Here is a 21,379-nt window from a genome sequence, read left to right as displayed (position 1 = left end):
CCGTCAGGCCCTGCCCGATCACTTCCCAATCGTCAGGCCCCGCCCGAACACTTCCCCGGCGTCAGGCCCCGCCCGAACACTCCCCCAGCATCAGGCCCCGCCCGAACACTTCCCAATCGTCAGGCCCTGCCCAAACACTTCCCAATCGTCGGGCCCCGCCCGAATACTCCACCGGCATCAGACCCCGCCCGAAAACTTCCCCTGTGTCAGGCCCTGCCCGAACACTTCCCCGGCGTCAGGCCCCGACCGAACACTTCCCAATCGTCGGGCCCCGCCCGAACACTTCCCCGGCGTCAGGCCCTGCCCGACCACTTCCCAATCATCAGGCCCCGCCCGAACACTTCCGCTTCCGTCAGGCCCTGCCCGATCACTTCCCAATCGTCAGGCCCCGCCCGAACACTTCCTCGGCGTCAGGCCCTGCCCGAACACTTCCCCGGCGTCAGGCCCCGTCCGAACACTTCCCCACCGTCAGGCCCCAGCATCAGACCCCACCCGAACACTTCCCAATCGTCAGGCCCCGCCCGAACACTCCCCCAGCATCTGGCCCCGCCCGAACACTCCCCCGGCGTTAGGCCCCGCCCAAACACTTCCCAATCGTCAGGCCCCGCCCGAACACTTCCCCGGCGTCAGGCCCCGCCAGAACACTTCCCAATCGTCAGGCCCCGCCCGAACACTCCCCCAGCATCTGGCCCCGCCCGAACACTCCCCCGGCGTTAGGCCCCGCCCAAACACTTCCCAATCGTCAGGCCCCGCCCGAACACTTCCCCGGCGTTCAGGCCCCGCCAGAACACTCCCCCGGCGTCAAGCCTCACCCGAACACTTCTCCGGCGTCAAGCCCCGCCCGAACACTCCCCCGGCGTCAATCCTCACCCGAACATTCTCCGGCGTCAGGCACCGCCCAAAAACTTCCCCGGCGTCAGGCTCCGCCCGAACACTTCCCCGGCGTCAGGTCCCGCCCGAACTCTCCCCCAGAATCAGGCCCCGCCCGAACACTTCCTAATCGTCAGGCCCCGCCCGAACACTTCCCAATCGTCGGGCCCTGCCCGAACACTTCCCAATCGTCGGGCCCTGCCTGAACATTTCCCAATCGTCAGGCCGCGCCCAAACACTTCCCCGGCGTCAGGCCCTGCCCGAACACTTCCCCTGGCGTCAAGCCCTGCCCGAACAGTTCCCAATCATCAAGCCCCGCCCGAACACTTCCCAATTGTCGGGCCCTGCCTGAACACTTCCCAATTGTCAGGCCCTGCCCGAACACCTACCCGGCGCCAACCCCCACCCTAACACTGCCCCGGCGCCAAGCCCCACCCGAACACTTCTCCGGAGTCAGACCCCGCCCGAACACTTCCCAATCGTCGGGCCCCGCCCGAAAACTCCCCCGGCGTCAGGCCCCGCCCGAACACTCCCCCAGCATCAGACCCCGCCCGAACACTTCCCCGGCGTCAAGGCCCCGCCCGAACACTTCCCCGGCGTCGGGCCCCGCCCGAACACCAGAACACTTCCCCGGCCTCAGGCCCCGCCCGAGCACTTCTCCAGCGTCAGGCCCCGACCGAACACTTCCCAATCGTCGGGCCCCGCCCGAACACTTCTCCGGCGTCAGGCCCTGCCCGACCACTTCCCAATCGTCAGGCCCCGCCCGAACACTTCCGCTTCCGTCAGGCCCTGCCCGATCACTTCCCAATCGTCAGGCCCCGCCCGAACACTTCCTCGGCGTCAGGCCCTGCCCGAACACTTCCGCGTCCGTCAGGCCCTGCCCGATCACTTCCCAATCGTCAGGCCCCGCCCGAACACTTCCGCCTCCGTCAGGCCCTGCCCGATCACTTCCCCGGCGTCAGGCCCCGCCCGAACACTTCCGCCTCCGTCAGGCCCTGCCCGATCACTTCCCCGGCGTCAGGCCCCGCCCGAACACTTCCCCGGCGTCAGGCCCCGCATTAACACTTCCCCGGCTTCGGGCCCCGCCCGAACAACCGAACACTTCCCCGGCGTCAGGCCCCGCCCGAGCACTTCTCCAGCGTCAGGCCCCGACCGAACACTTCCCAATCGTCGGGCCCCGCCCGAACACTTCCCCGGCGTCAGGCCCTGCCCGACCACTTCCCAATCGTCAGGCCCCGCCCGAACACTTCCGCTTCCGTCAGGCCCTGCCCGATCACTTCCCAATCGTCAGGCCCCGCCCGACCACTTCCGCCTCCGTCAGGCCCTGCCCGATCACTTCCCAATCGTCAGGCCCCGCCCGAACACTTCCCCACCGTCAGGCCCTGCCCGAACACTTCCCAATCGTCAGGCCCTGCCCGAACACTTCCCAATCGTCGGGCCCCGCCTGAACACTTCCCCGGCGTCAGGCCCCGCCCGAACACTTCCTAATCGTCAGGCCCCGCCCGAACACTTCCCAATCGTCGGGCCCTGCCTGAACATTTCCCAATCGTCAGGCCCTGCCCGAACACTTCCCCGGTGTCAGGCCACGCCCGAACAGTTCTCCGGCGTCAGGCCCAGCCCGAACACTTCCCCGCCGTCAGGCCCAGCCCGAACACTTCCCAATCGTCAGGCGCCACACGAACACGTCCCCGCCGTCAGGCATACCCGACCACTTCACAATCGTCAGGCCCCGCCCGAACACTTCCCCGGCGTCAGGCCCCGCCCGAACACTTCCCCGGCGTCAGGCCCTGCCCGAACAGTTCCCAATCGTCAGGCCCTGTCCGAACACTTCCCCGGCGTCAGGCCCCGGCCGAACACTTCTCCGGCGTCAGGCCCAGCCCGAACACTTCCCCGGCGTCAGGCCCATCCCGACCACTTCCCAATCGTCAGGCCCCGCCCGAACACTTCCCAATCATCAGGCCCTGCCCGAACACTTCCCAATCGTCGGGCCCTGCCTGAACACTTCCCAATCGTCAGGCCCTGCCCAAACACTTCCCAATCGTCGGGCCCCGCCCGAACACTTCCCAATCGTCAGGCCCTGTCCGAACACTTCCCCGGCGTCAGGCCACGCCCGAACAGTTCTCCGGCGTCAGGCCCAGCCCGAACACTTCCCCGCCGTCAGGCCCAGCCCGAACACTTCCCAATCGTCAGGCGCCGCCCGAACACGTCCCCGCCGTCAGGCATACCCGACCACTTCACAATCGTCAGGCCCCGCCCGAACACTTCCCCGGCGTCAGGCCCCGCCCGAACACTTCCCCGGCGTCAGGCCCCGCCCGAACACTTCCCCGCCGTCAGGCCCTGCCCAACCACTTCCCAATCGTCAGGACCCGCCCGAACACTTCCCCGGCGTCAGGCCCTGCCCGAACACTTCCCAATCGTCGGGCCCCGCCCGAAAACCCCTCCGGCATCAGGCCCCGCCCGAACACTTCCCCGGCGTCAGGCCCTGCCCGAACACTTCCCAATCGTCAGGCCCTGCCCGAACACTTCCCCGGCATCAGGCCACGCCCGAACACTTCTCCGGCGTCAGGCCCAGCCCGAACACTTCCCCGGAGTCAGGCCCAGCCCGACCACTTCCCAATCATCAGGCCCCGCCCGAACACTTCCCCGGCGTCAGGCCCTGCCCGAACACTTCCCCGGCGTCAGGCCCCGCCCGAACACTTCCCCGCCGTCAGGCCCTGCCCGACCGCTTCCCAATCGTCAGGCCCCGCCCGAACACGTCCCCGGCATCAGGCCCTGCCCGAACACTTCCCAGTCGCCGGGCCCCGCCCGAACACTTCCCCGGCGTCAGGCCCCGGCCGATCACTTCTCCGGCGTCAGGCCAAGCCCGAACACTTCCCCGGCGTCAGGCCCTGCCCGAACAGTTCCCAATCGTCAAGCCCTGCCCGAACACTTCCCGATCGTCAGGCCCCGCCCGAACACTTCCCCGGCGTCAGGCCCTGCCCGAACACTTCCGCGGCGTCAGGCCCCGCCCGAACACTTCCCCGCCGTCAGGCCCTGCCCGAACACTTCCCAATCGTCGGGCCCCGCCCGAAAACCCCTCCGGCATCAGGCCTCGCCGGAACACTTCCCCGGCGTCAGGCCCTGCCCGAACACTTCCCAATCGTCAGGCCCTGCCCGAACACTTCCCCGGCATCAGGCCACGCCCGAACACTTCTCCGGCGTCAGGCCCAGCCCGAACACTTCCCCGGAGTCAGGCCCAGCCCGAACACTCCCCAATCGGCAGGACCCGCCCGAACAGCTCCCCGCCGTCAGGCATGCCCGACCACTTCCCAATCATCAGGCCACGCCCGAACACTTCCCCGGCGTCAGGCTCTGCCCGAACACTTCCCAATCGTCAGGCCCTGCCCGAACACTTCCCCGGCATCAGGCCACGCCCGAACACTTCTCCGGCGTCAGGCCCAGCCCGAACACTTCCCCGGAGTCAGGCCCAGCCCGAACACTTCCCAATCGTCAGGACCCGCCCGAACAGCTCCCCGCCGTCAGGCATGCCCGACCACTTCCCAATCATCAGGCCCCGCCCGAACACTTCCCCGGCGTCAGGCCCTGCCCGAACACTTCCCCGGCGTCAGGCCCCGCCCGAACACTTCCCCGCCGTCAGGCCCTGCCCGACCGCTTCCCAATCGTCAGGCCCCGCCCGAACACGTCCCCGGCATCAGGCCCTGCCCGAACACTTCCCAGTCGCCGGGCCCCGCCCGAACACTTCCCCGGCGTCAGGCCCCGGCCGATCACTTCTCCGGCGTCAGGCCAAGCCCGAACACTTCCCCGGCGTCAGGCCCTGCCCGAACAGTTCCCAATCGTCAAGCCCTGCCCGAACACTTCCCGATCGTCAGGCCCCGCCCGAACACTTCCCCGGCGTCAGGCCCTGCCCGAACACTTCCGCGGCGTCAGGCCCCGCCCGAACACTTCCCCGCCGTCAGGCCCTGCCCGATCACTTCCCAATCGTCGGGCCCCACCCGAAAACCCCTCCGGCATCAGGCCTCGCCGGAACACTCCCCCGGCGTTAGGCCCCGCCCAAACACTTCCCAATCGTCAGGCCCCGCCCGAACACTTCCCCGGCGTCAGGCCCCGCCAGAACACTCCCCCGGCGTCAAGCCTCACCCGAACACTTCTCCGGCGTCAAGCCCCGCCCGAACACTCCCCCGGCGTCAATCCTCACCCGAACATTCTCCGGCGTCAGGCACCGCCCAAAAACTTCCCCGGCGTCAGGCTCCGCCCGAACACTTCCCCGGCGTCAGGTCCCGCCCGAACTCTCCCCCAGAATCAGGCCCCGCCCGAACACTTCCTAATCGTCAGGCCCCGCCCGAACACTTCCCAATCGTCGGGCCCTGCCCGAACACTTCCCAATCGTCGGGCCCTGCCTGAACATTTCCCAATCGTCAGGCCGCGCCCAAACACTTCCCCGGCGTCAGGCCCTGCCCGAACACTTCCCCTGGCGTCAAGCCCTGCCCGAACAGTTCCCAATCATCAAGCCCCGCCCGAACACTTCCCAATTGTCGGGCCCTGCCTGAACACTTCCCAATTGTCAGGCCCTGCCCGAACACCTACCCGGCGCCAACCCCCACCCTAACACTGCCCCGGCGCCAAGCCCCACCCGAACACTTCTCCGGAGTCAGACCCCGCCCGAACACTTCCCAATCGTCGGGCCCCGCCCGAAAACTCCCCCGGCGTCAGGCCCCGCCCGAACACTCCCCCAGCATCAGACCCCGCCCGAACACTTCCCCGGCGTCAAGGCCCCGCCCGAACACTTCCCCGGCGTCGGGCCCCGCCCGAACACCAGAACACTTCCCCGGCCTCAGGCCCCGCCCGAGCACTTCTCCAGCGTCAGGCCCCGACCGAACACTTCCCAATCGTCGGGCCCCGCCCGAACACTTCTCCGGCGTCAGGCCCTGCCCGACCACTTCCCAATCGTCAGGCCCCGCCCGAACACTTCCGCTTCCGTCAGGCCCTGCCCGATCACTTCCCAATCGTCAGGCCCCGCCCGAACACTTCCTCGGCGTCAGGCCCTGCCCGAACACTTCCGCGTCCGTCAGGCCCTGCCCGATCACTTCCCAATCGTCAGGCCCCGCCCGAACACTTCCGCCTCCGTCAGGCCCTGCCCGATCACTTCCCCGGCGACAGGCCCCGCCCGAACACTTCCGCCTCCGTCAGGCCCTGCCCGATCACTTCCCCGGCGTCAGGCCCCGCCCGAACACTTCCCCGGCGTCAGGCCCCGCATTAACACTTCCCCGGCTTCGGGCCCCGCCCGAATATCCGAACACTTCCCCGGCGTCAGGCCCCGCCCGAGCACTTCTCCAGCGTCAGGCCCCGACCGAACACTTCCCAATCGTCGGGCCCCGCCCGAACACTTCCCCGGCGTCAGGCCCTGCCCGACCACTTCCCAATCGTCAGGCCCCGCCCGAACACTTCCGCTTCCGTCAGGCCCTGCCCGATCACTTCCCAATCGTCAGGCCCCGCCCGACCACTTCCGCCTCCGTCAGGCCCTGCCCGATCACTTCCCAATCGTCAGGCCCCGCCCGAACACTTCCCCACCGTCAGGCCCTGCCCGAACACTTCCCAATCGTCAGGCCCTGCCCGAACACTTCCCAATCGTCGGGCCCCGCCTGAACACTTCCCCGGCGTCAGGCCCCGCCCGAACACTTCCTAATCGTCAGGCCCCGCCCGAACACTTCCCAATCGTCGGGCCCTGCCTGAACATTTTCCAATCGTCAGGCCCTGCCCGAACACTTCCCCGGTGTCAGGCCACGCCCGAACAGTTCTCCGGCGTCAGGCCCAGCCCGAACACTTCCCCGGAGTCAGGCCCAACCCGACCACTTCCCAATCATCAGGCCCCGCCCGAACACTTCCCCGGCATCAGGCCACGCCCGAACACTTCTCCGGCGTCAGGCCCAGCCCGAACACTTCCCCGGCGTCAGGCCCATCCCGACCACTTCCCAATCGTCAGGCCCCGCCCGAACACTTCCCAATCATCAGGCCCTGCCCGAACACTTCCCAATCGTCGGGCCCTGCCTGAACACTTCCCAATCGTCAGGCCCTGCCCAAACACTTCCCAATCGTCGGGCCCCGCCCGAACACTTCCCAATCGTCAGGCCCTGTCCGAACACTTCCCCGGCGTCAGGCCACGCCCGAACAGTTCTCCGGCGTCAGGCCCAGCCCGAACACTTCCCCGCCGTCAGGCCCAGCCCGAACACTTCCCAATCGTCAGGCGCCGCCCGAACACGTCCCCGCCGTCAGGCATACCCGACCACTTCACAATCGTCAGGCCCCGCCCGAACACTTCCCCGGCGTCAGGCCCCGCCCGAACACTTCCCCGGCGTCAGGCCCCGCCCGAACACTTCCCCGCCGTCAGGCCCTGCCCAACCACTTCCCAATCGTCAGGACCCGCCCGAACACTTCCCCGGCGTCAGGCCCTGCCCGAACACTTCCCAGTCGTCGGGCCCCGCCCGAACACTTCCCCGGCGTCAGGCCCCGCCCGAACACTTCTCCAGCGTCAGGCCCTGACCGAACACTTCCCAATCGTCGGGCCCCGCCCGAAAACCCCTCCGGCATCAGGCCCCGCCCGAACACTTCCCCGGCGTCAGGCCCTGCCCGAACACTTCCCAATCGTCAGGCCCTGCCCGAACACTTCCCCGGCATCAGGCCACGCCCGAACACTTCTCCGGCGTCAGGCCCAGCCCGAACACTTCCCCGGAGTCAGGCCCAACCCGACCACTTCCCAATCATCAGGCCCCGCCCGAACACTTCCCCGGCGTCAGGCCCTGCCCGAACACTTCCCCGGCGTCAGGCCCCGCCCGAACACTTCCCCGCCGTCAGGCCCTGCCCGACCGCTTCCCAATCGTCAGGCCCCGCCCGAACACGTCCCCGGCATCAGGCCCTGCCCGAACACTTCCCAGTCGCCGGGCCCCGCCCGAACACTTCCCCGGCGTCAGGCCCCGGCCGATCACTTCTCCGGCGTCAGGCCAAGCCCGAACACTTCCCCGGCGTCAGGCCCTGCCTGAACAGTTCCCAATCGTCAAGCCCTGCCCGAACACTTCCCGATCGTCAGGCCCCGCCCGAACACTTCCCCGGCGTCAGGCCCTGCCCGAACACTTCCGCGGCGTCAGGCCCCGCCCGAACACTTCCCCGCCGTCAGGCCCTGCCCGAACACTTCCCAATCGTCGGGCCCCGCCCGAAAACCCCTCCGGCATCAGGCCTCGCCGGAACACTTCCCCGGCGTCAGGCCCTGCCCGAACACTTCCCAATCGTCAGGCCCTGCCCGAACACTTCCCCGGCATCAGGCCACGCCCGAACACTTCTCCGGCGTCAGGCCCAGCCCGAACACTTCCCCGGAGTCAGGCCCAGCCCGAACACTCCCCAATCGGCAGGACCCGCCCGAACAGCTCCCCGCCGTCAGGCATGCCCGACCACTTCCCAATCATCAGGCCACGCCCGAACACTTCCCCGGCGTCAGGCTCTGCCCGAACACTTCCCAATCGTCAGGCCCTGCCCGAACACTTCCCCGGCATCAGGCCACGCCCGAACACTTCTCCGGCGTCAGGCCCAGCCCGAACACTTCCCCGGAGTCAGGCCCAGCCCGAACACTTCCCAATCGTCAGGACCCGCCCGAACAGCTCCCCGCCGTCAGTCATGCCCGACCACTTCCCAATCATCAGGCCCCGCCCGAACACTTCCCCGGCGTCAGGCCCTGCCCGAACACTTCCCCGGCGTCAGGCCCCGCCCGAACACTTCCCCGCCGTCAGGCCCTGCCCGACCGCTTCCCAATCGTCAGGCCCCGCCCGAACACGTCCCCGGCATCAGGCCCTGCCCGAACACTTCCCAGTCGCCGGGCCCCGCCCGAACACTTCCCCGGCGTCAGGCCCCGGCCGATCACTTCTCCGGCGTCAGGCCAAGCCCGAACACTTCCCCGGCGTCAGGCCCTGCCCGAACAGTTCCCAATCGTCAAGCCCTGCCCGAACACTTCCCGATCGTCAGGCCCCGCCCGAACACTTCCCCGGCGTCAGGCCCTGCCCGAACACTTCCGCGGCGTCAGGCCCCGCCCGAACACTTCCCCGCCGTCAGGCCCTGCCCGAACACTTCCCAATCGTCGGGCCCCGCCCGAAAACCCCTCCGGCATCAGGCCTCGCCGGAACACTTCCCCGGCGTCAGGCCCTGCCCGAACACTTCCCAATCGTCAGGCCCTGCCCGAACACTTCCCCGGCATCAGGCCACGCCCGAACACTTCTCCGGCGTCAGGCCCAGCCCGAACACTTCCCCGGAGTCAGGCCCAGCCCGAACACTTCCCAATCGGCAGGACCCGCCCGAACAGCTCCCCGCCGTCAGGCATGCCCGACCACTTCCCAATCATCAGGCCACGCCCGAACACTTCCCCGGCGTCAGGCCCCGCCCGAACACTTCCCGGCGCCAGGCCCTGCCCGAACAGTTCCCAATCGTCAGGCCCTGCCCGAACACTTCCCCGGCGTCAGGCCCCGGCCGAACACTTCTCCGGCGTCAGGCCCAGCCCGAACACTTCCCCGGCGTCAGGCCCATCCCGACCACTTCCCAATCGTCAGGCCCCGCCCGAACACTTCCCCGGCATCAGGCCCTGCCCGAACACTTCCCAATCGTCAGGCCCTGCCCAAACACTTCCCAATCGTCGGGCCCTGCCTGAACACTTCCCAATCGTCAGGCCCTGCCCAAACACTTCCCAATCGTCGGGCACCGCCCGAACACTTCCCTGGCGTCAGGCCCAGCCCAAACACTTCCCCGGCGTCAGGCCCAGCCCGAACACTTCCCAATCGTCAGGCCCTGCCCGAACAGGTCCCCGCCGTCAGGCATGCCCGACCACTTCCCAATCGTCAGGCCCCGCCCGAACACTTCCCCGGCGTCAGGCCCTGCCCGAACACTTCCCCGGCGTCAGGCCCCGCCCGAACAGTTCCCCACCGTCAGGCCCTGCCCGACCACTTCCCAATCGTCAGGCCACGCCCGAACACTTTCCCGGCGTCAGGCCCTGCCCGAACACTTACCAATCGTCACGCCCTGCCCGAACACTTCCCAATCGTCGGGCCCCGCCCGAACACTTCCCCGGCGTCAGGCCCCGCCCGAACACTCCTCCAGCGTCAGGCGCCGACCGAACACTTCCCAATCGTCGGGCCCTGCCCGAACACTTCCCCGGCGTCAGGCCCCGGCCGATCACTTCTCCGGCGTCAGGCCCAGCCCGAACACTTCCCCGGCGTCAGGCCCTGCCCGAACAGTTCCCAATCGTCAGGCCCCGCCCGAACACTTCCCGATCGTCAGGCCCCGCCCGAACACTTCCCCGGCGTCAGGCCCTGCCCGAACACTTCCCCGGCGTCAGGCCCCGCCCGAACACTTCCCCGCCGTCAGGCCCTGCCCGAACACTTCCCAATCGTCGGGCCCCGCCCGAAAACCCCTCCGGCGTCAGGCCTCGTCGGAACACTTCCCCGGCGTCAGGCCCTGCCCGAACACTTCCCAATCGTCAGGCCCTGTCCGAACACTTCCCCGGCGTCAGGCCACGCCCGAACAGTTCTCCGGCGTCAGGCCCAGCCCGAACACTTCCCCGCCGTCAGGCCCAGCCCGAACACTTCCCAATCGTCAGGCGCCGCCCGAACACGTCCCCGCCGTCAGGCATACCCGACCACTTCACAATCGTCAGGCCCCGCCCGAACACTTCCCCGGCGTCAGGCCCCGCCCGAACACTTCCCCGGCGTCAGGCTCCGCCCGAACACTTCCCCGCCGTCAGGCCCTGCCCAACCACTTCCCAATCGTCAGGACCCGCCCGAACACTTCCCCGGCGTCAGGCCCTGCCCGAACACTTCCCAGTCGTCGGGCCCCGCCCGAACACTTCCCCGGCGTCAGGCCCCGCCCGAACACTTCTCCAGCGTCAGGCCCTGACCGAACACTTCCCAATCGTCGGGCCCCGCCCGAAAACCCCTCCAGCATCAGGCCTCGCCGGAACACTTCCCCGGCGTCAGGCCCTGCCCGAACACTTCCCAATCGTCAGGCCCTGCCCGAACACTTCCCCGGCATCACGCCACGCCCGAACGCTTCTCCGGCGTCAGGCCCAGTCCGAACACTTCCCAATCGTCAGGCCCTGCCCAAACACTTCCCAATCGTCGGGCCCCGCCCGAACACTTCCCTGGCGTCAGGCCCAGCCCAAACACTTCCCCGGCGTCAGGCCCAGCCCGAACACTTCCCAATCGTCAGGCCCTGCCCGAACAGGTCCCCGCCGTCAGGCATGCCCGACCACTTCCCAATCGTCAGGCCCCGCCCGAACACTTCCCCGGCGTCAGGCCCTGCCCGAACACTTCCCCGGCGTCAGGCCCCGCCCGAACAGTTCCCCACCGTCAGGCCCTGCCCGACCACTTCCCAATCGTCAGGCCACGCCCGAACACTTCCCCGGCGTCAGGCCCTGCCCGAACACTTACCAATCGTCACGCCCTGCCCGAACACTTCCCAATCGTCGGGCCCCGCCCGAACACTTCCCCGGCGTCAGGCCCCGCCCGAACACTCCTCCAGCGTCAGGCGCCGACCGAACACTTCCCAATCGTCGGGCCCTGCCCGAACACTTCCCCGGCGTCAGGCCCCGGCCGATCACTTCTCCGGCGTCAGGCCCAGCCCGAACACTTCCCCGGCGTCAGGCCCTGCCCGAACAGTTCCCAATCGTCAGGCCCCGCCCGAACACATCCCGATTGTCAGGCCCCGCCCAAACACTTCCCCGGCGTCAGGCCCTGCCCGAACACTTCCCCGGCGTCAGGCCCCGCCCGAACACTTCCCCGCCGTTAGGCCCTGCCCGAACACTTCCCAATCGTCGGGCCCCGCCCGAAAACCCCTCCGGCGTCAGGCCTCGTCGGAAAACTTCCCCGGCGTCAGGCCCTGCCCGAACACTTCCCAATCGTCAGGCCCTGTCCGAACACTTCCCCGGCATCAGGCCACGCCCGAACAGTTCTCCGGCGTCAGGCCCAGCCCGAACACTTCCCCGCCGTCAGGCCCAGCCCGAACACTTCCCAATCGTCAGGCGCCGCCCGAACACGTCCCCGCCGTCAGGCATACACGACCACTTCACAATCGTCAGGCCCCGCCCGAACACGTCCCCTGCGTCAGGCCCCGCCCGAACACTTCCCCGGCGTCAGGCTCCGCCCGAACACTTCCCCGCCGTCAGGCCCTGCCCAACCACTTCCCAATCGTCACGACCCGCCCGAACACTTCCCCGGCGTCAGGCCCTGCCCGAACACTTCCCAGTCGTCGGGCCCCGCCCGAACACTTCCCCGGCGTCAGGCCCTGCCCGAACACTTCCCCGGCGTCAGGCCCTGCCCGAACACTTCCCAGTCGTCGGGCCCTGCCCGAACACTTCCCCGGCGTCAGGCCCCGCCCGAACACTTCTCCAGCGTCAGGCCCTGACCGAACACTTCCCAATCGTCGGGCCCCGCCCGAAAACCCCTCCAGCATCAGGCCTCGCCGGAACACTTCCCCGGCGTCAGGCCCTGCCCGAACACTTCCCAATCGTCAGGCCCTGCCCGAACACTTCCCCGACATCACGCCACGCCCGAACGCTTCTCCGGCGTCAGGCCCAGTCCGAACACTTCCCCGGAGTCAGGCCCAGCCCGAACACTTCCCAATCGTCAGGACCCGCCCGAACAGCTCCCCGCCGTCAGGCTTGCCCGACCACTTCCCAATCATCAGGCCCCGCCCGAACACTTCCCCACCGTCAGGCCCTGCCCGAACACTTCCCAATCGTCAGGCCCTGCCCGAACACTTCCCAATCGTCGGGCCCCGCCTGAACACTTCCCCGGCGTCAGGCCCCGCCCGAACACTTCCTAATCGTCAGGCCCCGCCCGAACACTTCCCAATCGTCGGGCCCAGCCCGAACACTTCCCAATCGTCAGGCCCTGCCCGAACAGGTCCCCGCCGTCAGGCATGCCCGACCACTTCCCAATCGTCAGGCCCCGCCCGAACACTTCCCCGGCGTCAGGCCCTGCCCGAACACTTCCCCGGCGTCAGGCCCCGCCCGAACAGTTCCCCACCGTCAGGCCCTGCCCGACCACTTCCCAATCGTCAGGCCACGCCCGAACACTTCCCCGGCGTCAGGCCCTGCCCGAACACTTACCAATCGTCACGCCCTGCCCGAACACTTCCCAATCGTCGGCCCCCGCCCGAACACTTCCCCGGCGTCAGGCCCCGCCCGAACACTCCTCCAGCGTCAGGCGCCGACCGAACACTTCCCAATCGTCGGGCCCTGCCCGAACACTTCCCCGGCGTCAGGCCCCGGCCGATCACTTCTCCGGCGTCAGGCCCAGCCCGAACACTTCCCCGGCGTCAGGCCCTGCCCGAACAGTTCCCAATCGTCAGGCCCCGCCCGAACACATCCCGATTGTCAGGCCCCGCCCAAACACTTCCCCGGCGTCAGGCCCTGCCCGAACACTTCCCCGGCGTCAGGCCCCGCCCGAACACTTCCCCGCCGTTAGGCCCTGCCCGAACACTTCCCAATCGTCGGGCCCCGCCCGAAAACCCCTCCGGCGTCAGGCCTCGTCGGAAAACTTCCCCGGCGTCAGGCCCTGCCCGAACACTTCCCAATCGTCAGGCCCTGTCCGAACACTTCCCCGGCATCAGGCCACGCCCGAACAGTTCTCCGGCGTCAGGCCCAGCCCGAACACTTCCCCGCCGTCAGGCCCAGCCCGAACACTTCCCAATCGTCAGGCGCCGCCCGAACACGTCCCCGCCGTCAGGCATACACGACCACTTCACAATCGTCAGGCCCCGCCCGAACACGTCCCCGGCGTCAGGCCCCGCCCGAACACTTCCCCGGCGTCAGGCTCCGCCCGAACACTTCCCCGCCGTCAGGCCCTGCCCAACCACTTCCCAATCGTCACGACCCGCCCGAACACTTCCCCGGCGTCAGGCCCTGCCCGAACACTTCCCAGTCGTCGGGCCCCGCCCGAACACTTCCCCGGCGTCAGGCCCTGCCCGAACACTTCCCCGGCGTCAGGCCCTGCCCGAACACTTCCCAGTCGTCGGGCCCTGCCCGAACACTTCCCCGGCGTCAGGCCCCGCCCGAACACTTCTCCAGCGTCAGGCCCTGACCGAACACTTCCCAATCGTCGGGCCCCGCCCGAAAACCCCTCCAGCATCAGGCCTCGCCGGAACACTTCCCCGGCGTCAGGCCCTGCCCGAACACTTCCCAATCGTCAGGCCCTGCCCGAACACTTCCCCGACATCACGCCACGCCCGAACGCTTCTCCGGCGTCAGGCCCAGTCCGAACACTTCCCCGGAGTCAGGCCCAGCCCGAACACTTCCCAATCGTCAGGACCCGCCCGAACAGCTCCCCGCCGTCAGGCTTGCCCGACCACTTCCCAATCATCAGGCCCCGCCCGAACACTTCCCCACCGTCAGGCCCTGCCCGAACACTTCCCAATCGTCAGGCCCTGCCCGAACACTTCCCAATCGTCGGGCCCCGCCTGAACACTTCCCCGGCGTCAGGCCCCGCCCGAACACTTCCTAATCGTCAGGCCCCGCCCGAACACTTCCCAATCGTCGGGCCCTGCCTGAACATTTTCCAATCGTCAGGCCCTGCCCGAACACTTCCCCGGTGTCAGGCCACGCCCGAACAGTTCTCCGGCGTCAGGCCCAGCCCGAACACTTCCCCGGAGTCAGGCCCAACCCGACCACTTCCCAATCATCAGGCCCCGCCCGAACACTTCCCCGGCATCAGGCCACGCCCGAACACTTCTCCGGCGTCAGGCCCAGCCCGAACACTTCCCCGGCGTCAGGCCCATCCCGACCACTTCCCAATCGTCAGGCCCCGCCCGAACACTTCCCAATCATCAGGCCCTGCCCGAACACTTCCCAATCGTCGGGCCCTGCCTGAACACTTCCCAATCGTCAGGCCCTGCCCAAACACTTCCCAATCGTCGGGCCCCGCCCGAACACTTCCCAATCGTCAGGCCCTGTCCGAACACTTCCCCGGCGTCAGGCCACGCCCGAACAGTTCTCCGGCGTCAGGCCCAGCCCGAACACTTCCCCGCCGTCAGGCCCAGCCCGAACACTTCCCAATCGTCAGGCGCCGCCCGAACACGTCCCCGCCGTCAGGCATACCCGACCACTTCACAATCGTCAGGCCCCGCCCGAACACTTCCCCGGCGTCAGGCCCCGCCCGAACACTTCCCCGGCGTCAGGCCCCGCCCGAACACTTCCCCGCCGTCAGGCCCTGCCCAACCACTTCCCAATCGTCAGGACCCGCCCGAACACTTCCCCGGCGTCAGGCCCTGCCCGAACACTTCCCAGTCGTCGGGCCCCGCCCGAACACTTCCCCGGCGTCAGGCCCCGCCCGAACACTTCTCCAGCTTCAGGCCCTGACCGAACACTTCCCAATCGTCGGGCCCCGCCCGAAAACCCCTCCGGCATCAGGCCCCGCCCGAACACTTCCCCGGCGTCAGGCCCTGCCCGAACACTTCCCAATCGTCAGGCCCTGCCCGAACACTTCCCCGGCATCAGGCCACGCCCGAACACTTCTCCGGCGTCAGGCCCAGCCCGAACACTTCCCCGGAGTCAGGCCCAACCCGACCACTTCCCAATCATCAGGCCCCGCCCGAACACTTCCCCGGCGTCAGGCCCTGCCCGAACACTTCCCCGGCGTCAGGCCCCGCCCGAACACTTCCCCGCCGTCAGGCCCTGCCCGACCGCTTCCCAATCGTCAGGCCCCGCCCGAACACGTCCCCGGCATCAGGCCCTGCCCGAACACTTCCCAGTCGCCGGGCCCCGCCCGAACACTTCCCCGGCGTCAGGCCCCGGCCGATCACTTCTCCGGCGTCAGGCCAAGCCCGAACACTTCCCCGGCGTCAGGCCCTGCCCGAACAGTTCCCAATCGTCAAGCCCTGCCCGAACACTTCCCGATCGTCAGGCCCTGCCCGAACACTTCCGCGGCGTCAGGCCCCGCCCGAACACTTCCGCGGCGTCAGGCCCTGCCCGAACACTTCCCAATCGTCGGGCCCCGCCCGAACACTTCCCAATCGTCGGGCCCCGCCCGAAAACCCCTCCGGCATCAGGCCTCGCCGGAACACTTCCCCGGCGTCAGGCCCTGCCCGAACACTTCCCAATCGTCAGGCCCTGCCCGAACACTTCCCCGGCATCAGGCCACGCCCGAACACTTCTCCGGCGTCAGGCCCAGCCCGAACACTTCCCCGGAGTCAGGCCCAGCCCGAACACTTCCCAATCGGCAGGACCCGCCCGAACAGCTCCCCGCCGTCAGGCATGCCCGACCACTTCCCAATCATCAGGCCACGCCCGAACACTTCCCCGGCGTCAGGCCCCGCCCGAACACTTCCCGGCGCCAGGCCCTGCCCGAACAGTTCCCAATCGTCAGGCCCTGCCCGAACACTTCCCCGGCGTCAGGCCCCGGCCGAACACTTCTCCGGCGTCAGGCCCAGCCCGAACACTTCCCCGGCGTCAGGCCCATCCCGACCACTTCCCAATCGTCAGGCCCCGCCCGAACACTTCCCCGGCATCAGGCCCTGCCCGAACACTTCCCAATCGTCAGGCCCTGCCCAAACACTTCCCAATCGTCGGGCCCTGCCTGAACACTTCCCAATCGTCAGGCCCTGCCCAAACACTTCCCAATCGTCGGGCACCGCCCGAACACTTCCCTGGCGTCAGGCCCAGCCCAAACACTTCCCCGGCGTCAGGCCCAGCCCGAACACTTCCCAATCGTCAGGCCCTGCCCGAACAGGTCCCCGCCGTCAGGCATGCCCGACCACTTCCCAATCGTCAGGCCCCGCCCGAACACTTCCCCGGCGTCAGGCCCTGCCCGAACACTTCCCCGGCGTCAGGCCCCGCCCGAACAGTTCCCCACCGTCAGGCCCTGCCCGACCACTTCCCAATCGTCAGGCCACGCCCGAACACTTTCCCGGCGTCAGGCCCTGCCCGAACACTTACCAATCGTCACGCCCTGCCCGAACACTTCCCAATCGTCGGGCCCCGCCAGAACACTTCCCCGGCGTCAGGCCCCGCCCGAACACTCCTCCAGCGTCAGGCGCCGACCGAACACTTCCCAATCGTCGGGCCCTGCCCGAACACTTCCCCGGCGTCAGGCCCCGGCCGATCACTTCTCCGGCGTCAGGCCCAGCCCGAACACTTCCCCGGCGTCAGGCCCTGCCCGAACAGTTCCCAATCGTCAGGCCCCGCCCGAACACTTCCCGATCGTCAGGCCCCGCCCGAACACTTCCCCGGCGTCAGGCCCTGCCCGAACACTTCCCCGGCGTCAGGCCCCGCCCGAACACTTCCCCGCCGTCAGGCCCTGCCCGAACACTTCCCAATCGTCGGGCCCCGCCCGAAAACCCCTCCGGCGTCAGGCCTCGTCGGAACACTTCCCCGGCGTCAGGCCCTGCCCGAACACTTCCCAATCGTCAGGCCCTGTCCGAACACTTCCCCGGCGTCAGGCCACGCCCGAACAGTTCTCCGGCGTCAGGCCCAGCCCGAACACTTCCCCGCCGTCAGGCCCAGCCCGAACACTTCCCAATCGTCAGGCGCCGCCCGAACACGTCCCCGCCGTCAGGCATACCCGACCACTTCACAATCGTCAGGCCCCGCCCGAACACTTCCCCGGCGTCAGGCCCCGCCCGAACACTTCCCCGGCGTCAGGCTCCGCCCGAACACTTCCCCGCCGTCAGGCCCTGCCCAACCACTTCCCAATCGTCAGGACCCGCCCGAACACTTCCCCGGCGTCAGGCCCTGCCCGAACACTTCCCAGTCGTCGGGCCCCGCCCGAACACTTCCCCGGCGTCAGGCCCCGCCCGAACACTTCTCCAGCGTCAGGCCCTGACCGAACACTTCCCAATCGTCGGGCCCCGCCCGAAAACCCCTCCAGCATCAGGCCTCGCCGGAACACTTCCCCGGCGTCAGGCCCTGCCCGAACACTTCCCAATCGTCAGGCCCTGCCCGAACACTTCCCCGGCATCACGCCACGCCCGAACGCTTCTCCGGCGTCAGGCCCAGTCCGAACACTTCCCAATCGTCAGGCCCTGCCCAAACACTTCCCAATCGTCGGGCCCCGCCCGAACACTTCCCTGGCGTCAGGCCCAGCCCAAACACTTCCCCGGCGTCAGGCCCAGCCCGAACACTTCCCAATCGTCAGGCCCTGCCCGAACAGGTCCCCGCCGTCAGGCATGCCCGACCACTTCCCAATCGTCAGGCCCCGCCCGAACACTTCCCCGGCGTCAGGCCCTGCCCGAACACTTCCCCGGCGTCAGGCCCCGCCCGAACAGTTCCCCACCGTCAGGCCCTGCCCGACCACTTCCCAATCGTCAGGCCACGCCCGAACACTTCCCCGGCGTCAGGCCCTGCCCGAACACTTACCAATCGTCACGCCCTGCCCGAACACTTCCCAATCGTCGGGCCCCGCCCGAACACTTCCCCGGCGTCAGGCCCCGCCCGAACACTCCTCCAGCGTCAGGCGCCGACCGAACACTTCCCAATCGTCGGGCCCTGCCCGAACACTTCCCCGGCGTCAGGCCCCGGCCGATCACTTCTCCGGCGTCAGGCCCAGCCCGAACACTTCCCCGGCGTCAGGCCCTGCCCGAACAGTTCCCAATCGTCAGGCCCCGCCCGAACACATCCCGATTGTCAGGCCCCGCCCAAACACTTCCCCGGCGTCAGGCCCTGCCCGAACACTTCCCAATCGTCGGGCCCCGCCCGAAAACCCCTCCGGCGTCAGGCCTCGTCGGAACACTTCCCCGGCGTCAGGCCCTGCCCGAACACTTCCCAATCGTCAGGCCCTGTCCGAACACTTCCCCGGCATCAGGCCACGCCCGAACAGTTCTCCGGCGTCAGGCCCAGCCCGAACACTTCCCCGGAGTCAGGCCCAGCCCGAACACTTCCCAATCGGCAGGACCCGCCCGAACAGCTCCCCGCCGTCAGGCATGCCCGACCACTTCCCAATCATCAGGCCACGCCCGAACACTTCCCCGGCGTCAGGCCCCGCCCGAACACTTCCCGGCGCCAGGCCCTGCCCGAACAGTTCCCAATCGTCAGGCCCTGCCCGAACACTTCCCCGGCGTCAGGCCCCGGCCGAACACTTCTCCGGCGTCAGGCCCAGCCCGAACACTTCCCCGGCGTCAGGCCCATCCCGACCACTTCCCAATCGTCAGGCCCCGCCCGAACACTTCCCCGGCATCAGGCCCTGCCCGAACACTTCCCAATCGTCAGGCCCTGCCCAAACACTTCCCAATCGTCGGGCCCTGCCTGAACACTTCCCAATCGTCAGGCCCTGCCCAAACACTTCCCAATCGTCGGGCACCGCCCGAACACTTCCCTGGCGTCAGGCCCAGCCCAAACACTTCCCCGGCGTCAGGCCCAGCCCGAACACTTCCCAATCGTCAGGCCCTGCCCGAACAGGTCCCCGCCGTCAGGCATGCCCGACCACTTCCCAATCGTCAGGCCCCGCCCGAACACTTCCCCGGCGTCAGGCCCTGCCCGAACACTTCCCCGGCGTCAGGCCCCGCCCGAACAGTTCCCCACCGTCAGGCCCTGCCCGACCACTTCCCAATCGTCAGGCCACGCCCGAACACTTTCCCGGCGTCAGGCCCTGCCCGAACACTTACCAATCGTCACGCCCTGCCCGAACACTTCCCAATCGTCGGGCCCCGCCCGAACACTTCCCCGGCGTCAGGCCCCGCCCGAACACTCCTCCAGCGTCAGGCGCCGACCGAACACTTCCCAATCGTCGGGCCCTGCCCGAACACTTCCCCGGCGTCAGGCCCCGGCCGATCACTTCTCCGGCGTCAGGCCCAGCCCGAACACTTCCCCGGCGTCAGGCCCTGCCCGAACAGTTCCCAATCGTCAGGCCCCGCCCGAACACTTCCCGATCGTCAGGCCCCGCCCGAACACTTCCCCGGCGTCAGGCCCTGCCCGAACACTTCCCCGGCGTCAGGCCCCGCCCGAACACTTCCCCGCCGTCAGGCCCTGCCCGAACACTTCCCAATCGTCGGGCCCCGCCCGAAAACCCCTCCGGCGTCAGGCCTCGTCGGAACACTTCCCCGGCGTCAGGCCCTGCCCGAACACTTCCCAATCGTCAGGCCCTGTCCGAACACTTCCCCGGCGTCAGGCCACGCCCGAACAGTTCTCCGGCGTCAGGCCCAGCCCGAACACTTCCCCGCCGTCAGGCCCAGCCCGAACACTTCCCAATCGTCAGGCGCCGCCCGAACACGTCCCCGCCGTCAGGCATACCCGACCACTTCACAATCGTCAGGCCCCGCCCGAACACTTCCCCGGCGTCAGGCCCCGCCCGAACACTTCCCCGGCGTCAGGCTCCGCCCGAACACTTCCCCGCCGTCAGGCCCTGCCCAACCACTTCCCAATCGTCAGGACCCGCCCGAACACTTCCCCGGCGTCAGGCCCTGCCCGAACACTTCCCAGTCGTCGGGCCCCGCCCGAACACTTCCCCGGCGTCAGGCCCCGCCCGAACACTTCTCCAGCGTCAGGCCCTGACCGAACACTTCCCAATCGTCGGGCCCCGCCCGAAAACCCCTCCAGCATCAGGCCTCGCCGGAACACTTCCCCGGCGTCAGGCCCTGCCCGAACACTTCCCAATCGTCAGGCCCTGCCCGAACACTTCCCCGGCATCACGCCACGCCCGAACGCTTCTCCGGCGTCAGGCCCAGTCCGAACACTTCCCAATCGTCAGGCCCTGCCCAAACACTTCCCAATCGTCGGGCCCCGCCCGAACACTTCCCTGGCGTCAGGCCCAGCCCAAACACTTCCCCGGCGTCAGGCCCAGCCCGAACACTTCCCAATCGTCAGGCCCTGCCCGAACAGGTCCCCGCCGTCAGGCATGCCCGACCACTTCCCAATCGTCAGGCCCCGCCCGAACACTTCCCCGGCGTCAGGCCCTGCCCGAACACTTCCCCGGCGTCAGGCCCCGCCCGAACAGTTCCCCACCGTCAGGCCCTGCCCGACCACTTCCCAATCGTCAGGCCACGCCCGAACACTTCCCCGGCGTCAGGCCCTGCCCGAACACTTACCAATCGTCACGCCCTGCCCGAACACTTCCCAATCGTCGGGCCCCGCCCGAACACTTCCCCGGCGTCAGGCCCCGCCCGAACACTCCTCCAGCGTCAGGCGCCGACCGAACACTTCCCAATCGTCGGGCCCTGCCCGAACACTTCCCCGGCGTCAGGCCCCGGCCGATCACTTCTCCGGCGTCAGGCCCAGCCCGAACACTTCCCCGGCGTCAGGCCCTGCCCGAACAGTTCCCAATCGTCAGGCCCCGCCCGAACACATCCCGATTGTCAGGCCCCGCCCAAACACTTCCCCGGCGTCAGGCCCTGCCCGAACACTTCCCCGGCGTCAGGCCCCGCCCGAACACTTCCCCGCCGTTAGGCCCTGCCCGAACACTTCCCAATCGTCGGGCCCCGCCCGAAAACCCCTCCGGCGTCAGGCCTCGTCGGAACACTTCCCCGGCGTCAGGCCCTGCCCGAACACTTCCCAATC

General features: G+C 68.7%; 1 protein-coding gene across 1 annotated transcript in view; it reads left to right on the top strand.

Moving 5' to 3' along the window:
* The window catches only part of LOC139266126 (proline-rich protein 36-like), a 70,018-nt gene that overhangs the window by 33,255 nt on the left and 15,384 nt on the right, over positions 1-21,379 (top strand). Inside the window, exons 8-11 of the mRNA XM_070883973.1 lie at positions 777-1,002; positions 1,241-1,534; positions 4,943-5,197; positions 5,436-5,729. Coding sequence (XP_070740074.1) covers positions 777-1,002; positions 1,241-1,534; positions 4,943-5,197; positions 5,436-5,729 — 1,069 coding nt within the window. The remainder of the gene's footprint in view (positions 1-776; positions 1,003-1,240; positions 1,535-4,942; positions 5,198-5,435; positions 5,730-21,379) is intronic.

Source organism: Pristiophorus japonicus, chromosome 6 (assembly GCF_044704955.1).
Source record: "Pristiophorus japonicus isolate sPriJap1 chromosome 6, sPriJap1.hap1, whole genome shotgun sequence".
Classification (NCBI taxonomy): Eukaryota; Metazoa; Chordata; class Chondrichthyes; family Pristiophoridae; genus Pristiophorus; species Pristiophorus japonicus.
Note: the sequence above shows the minus strand (reverse complement) of the source record. Positions and strands in the feature narration are given on the sequence as shown.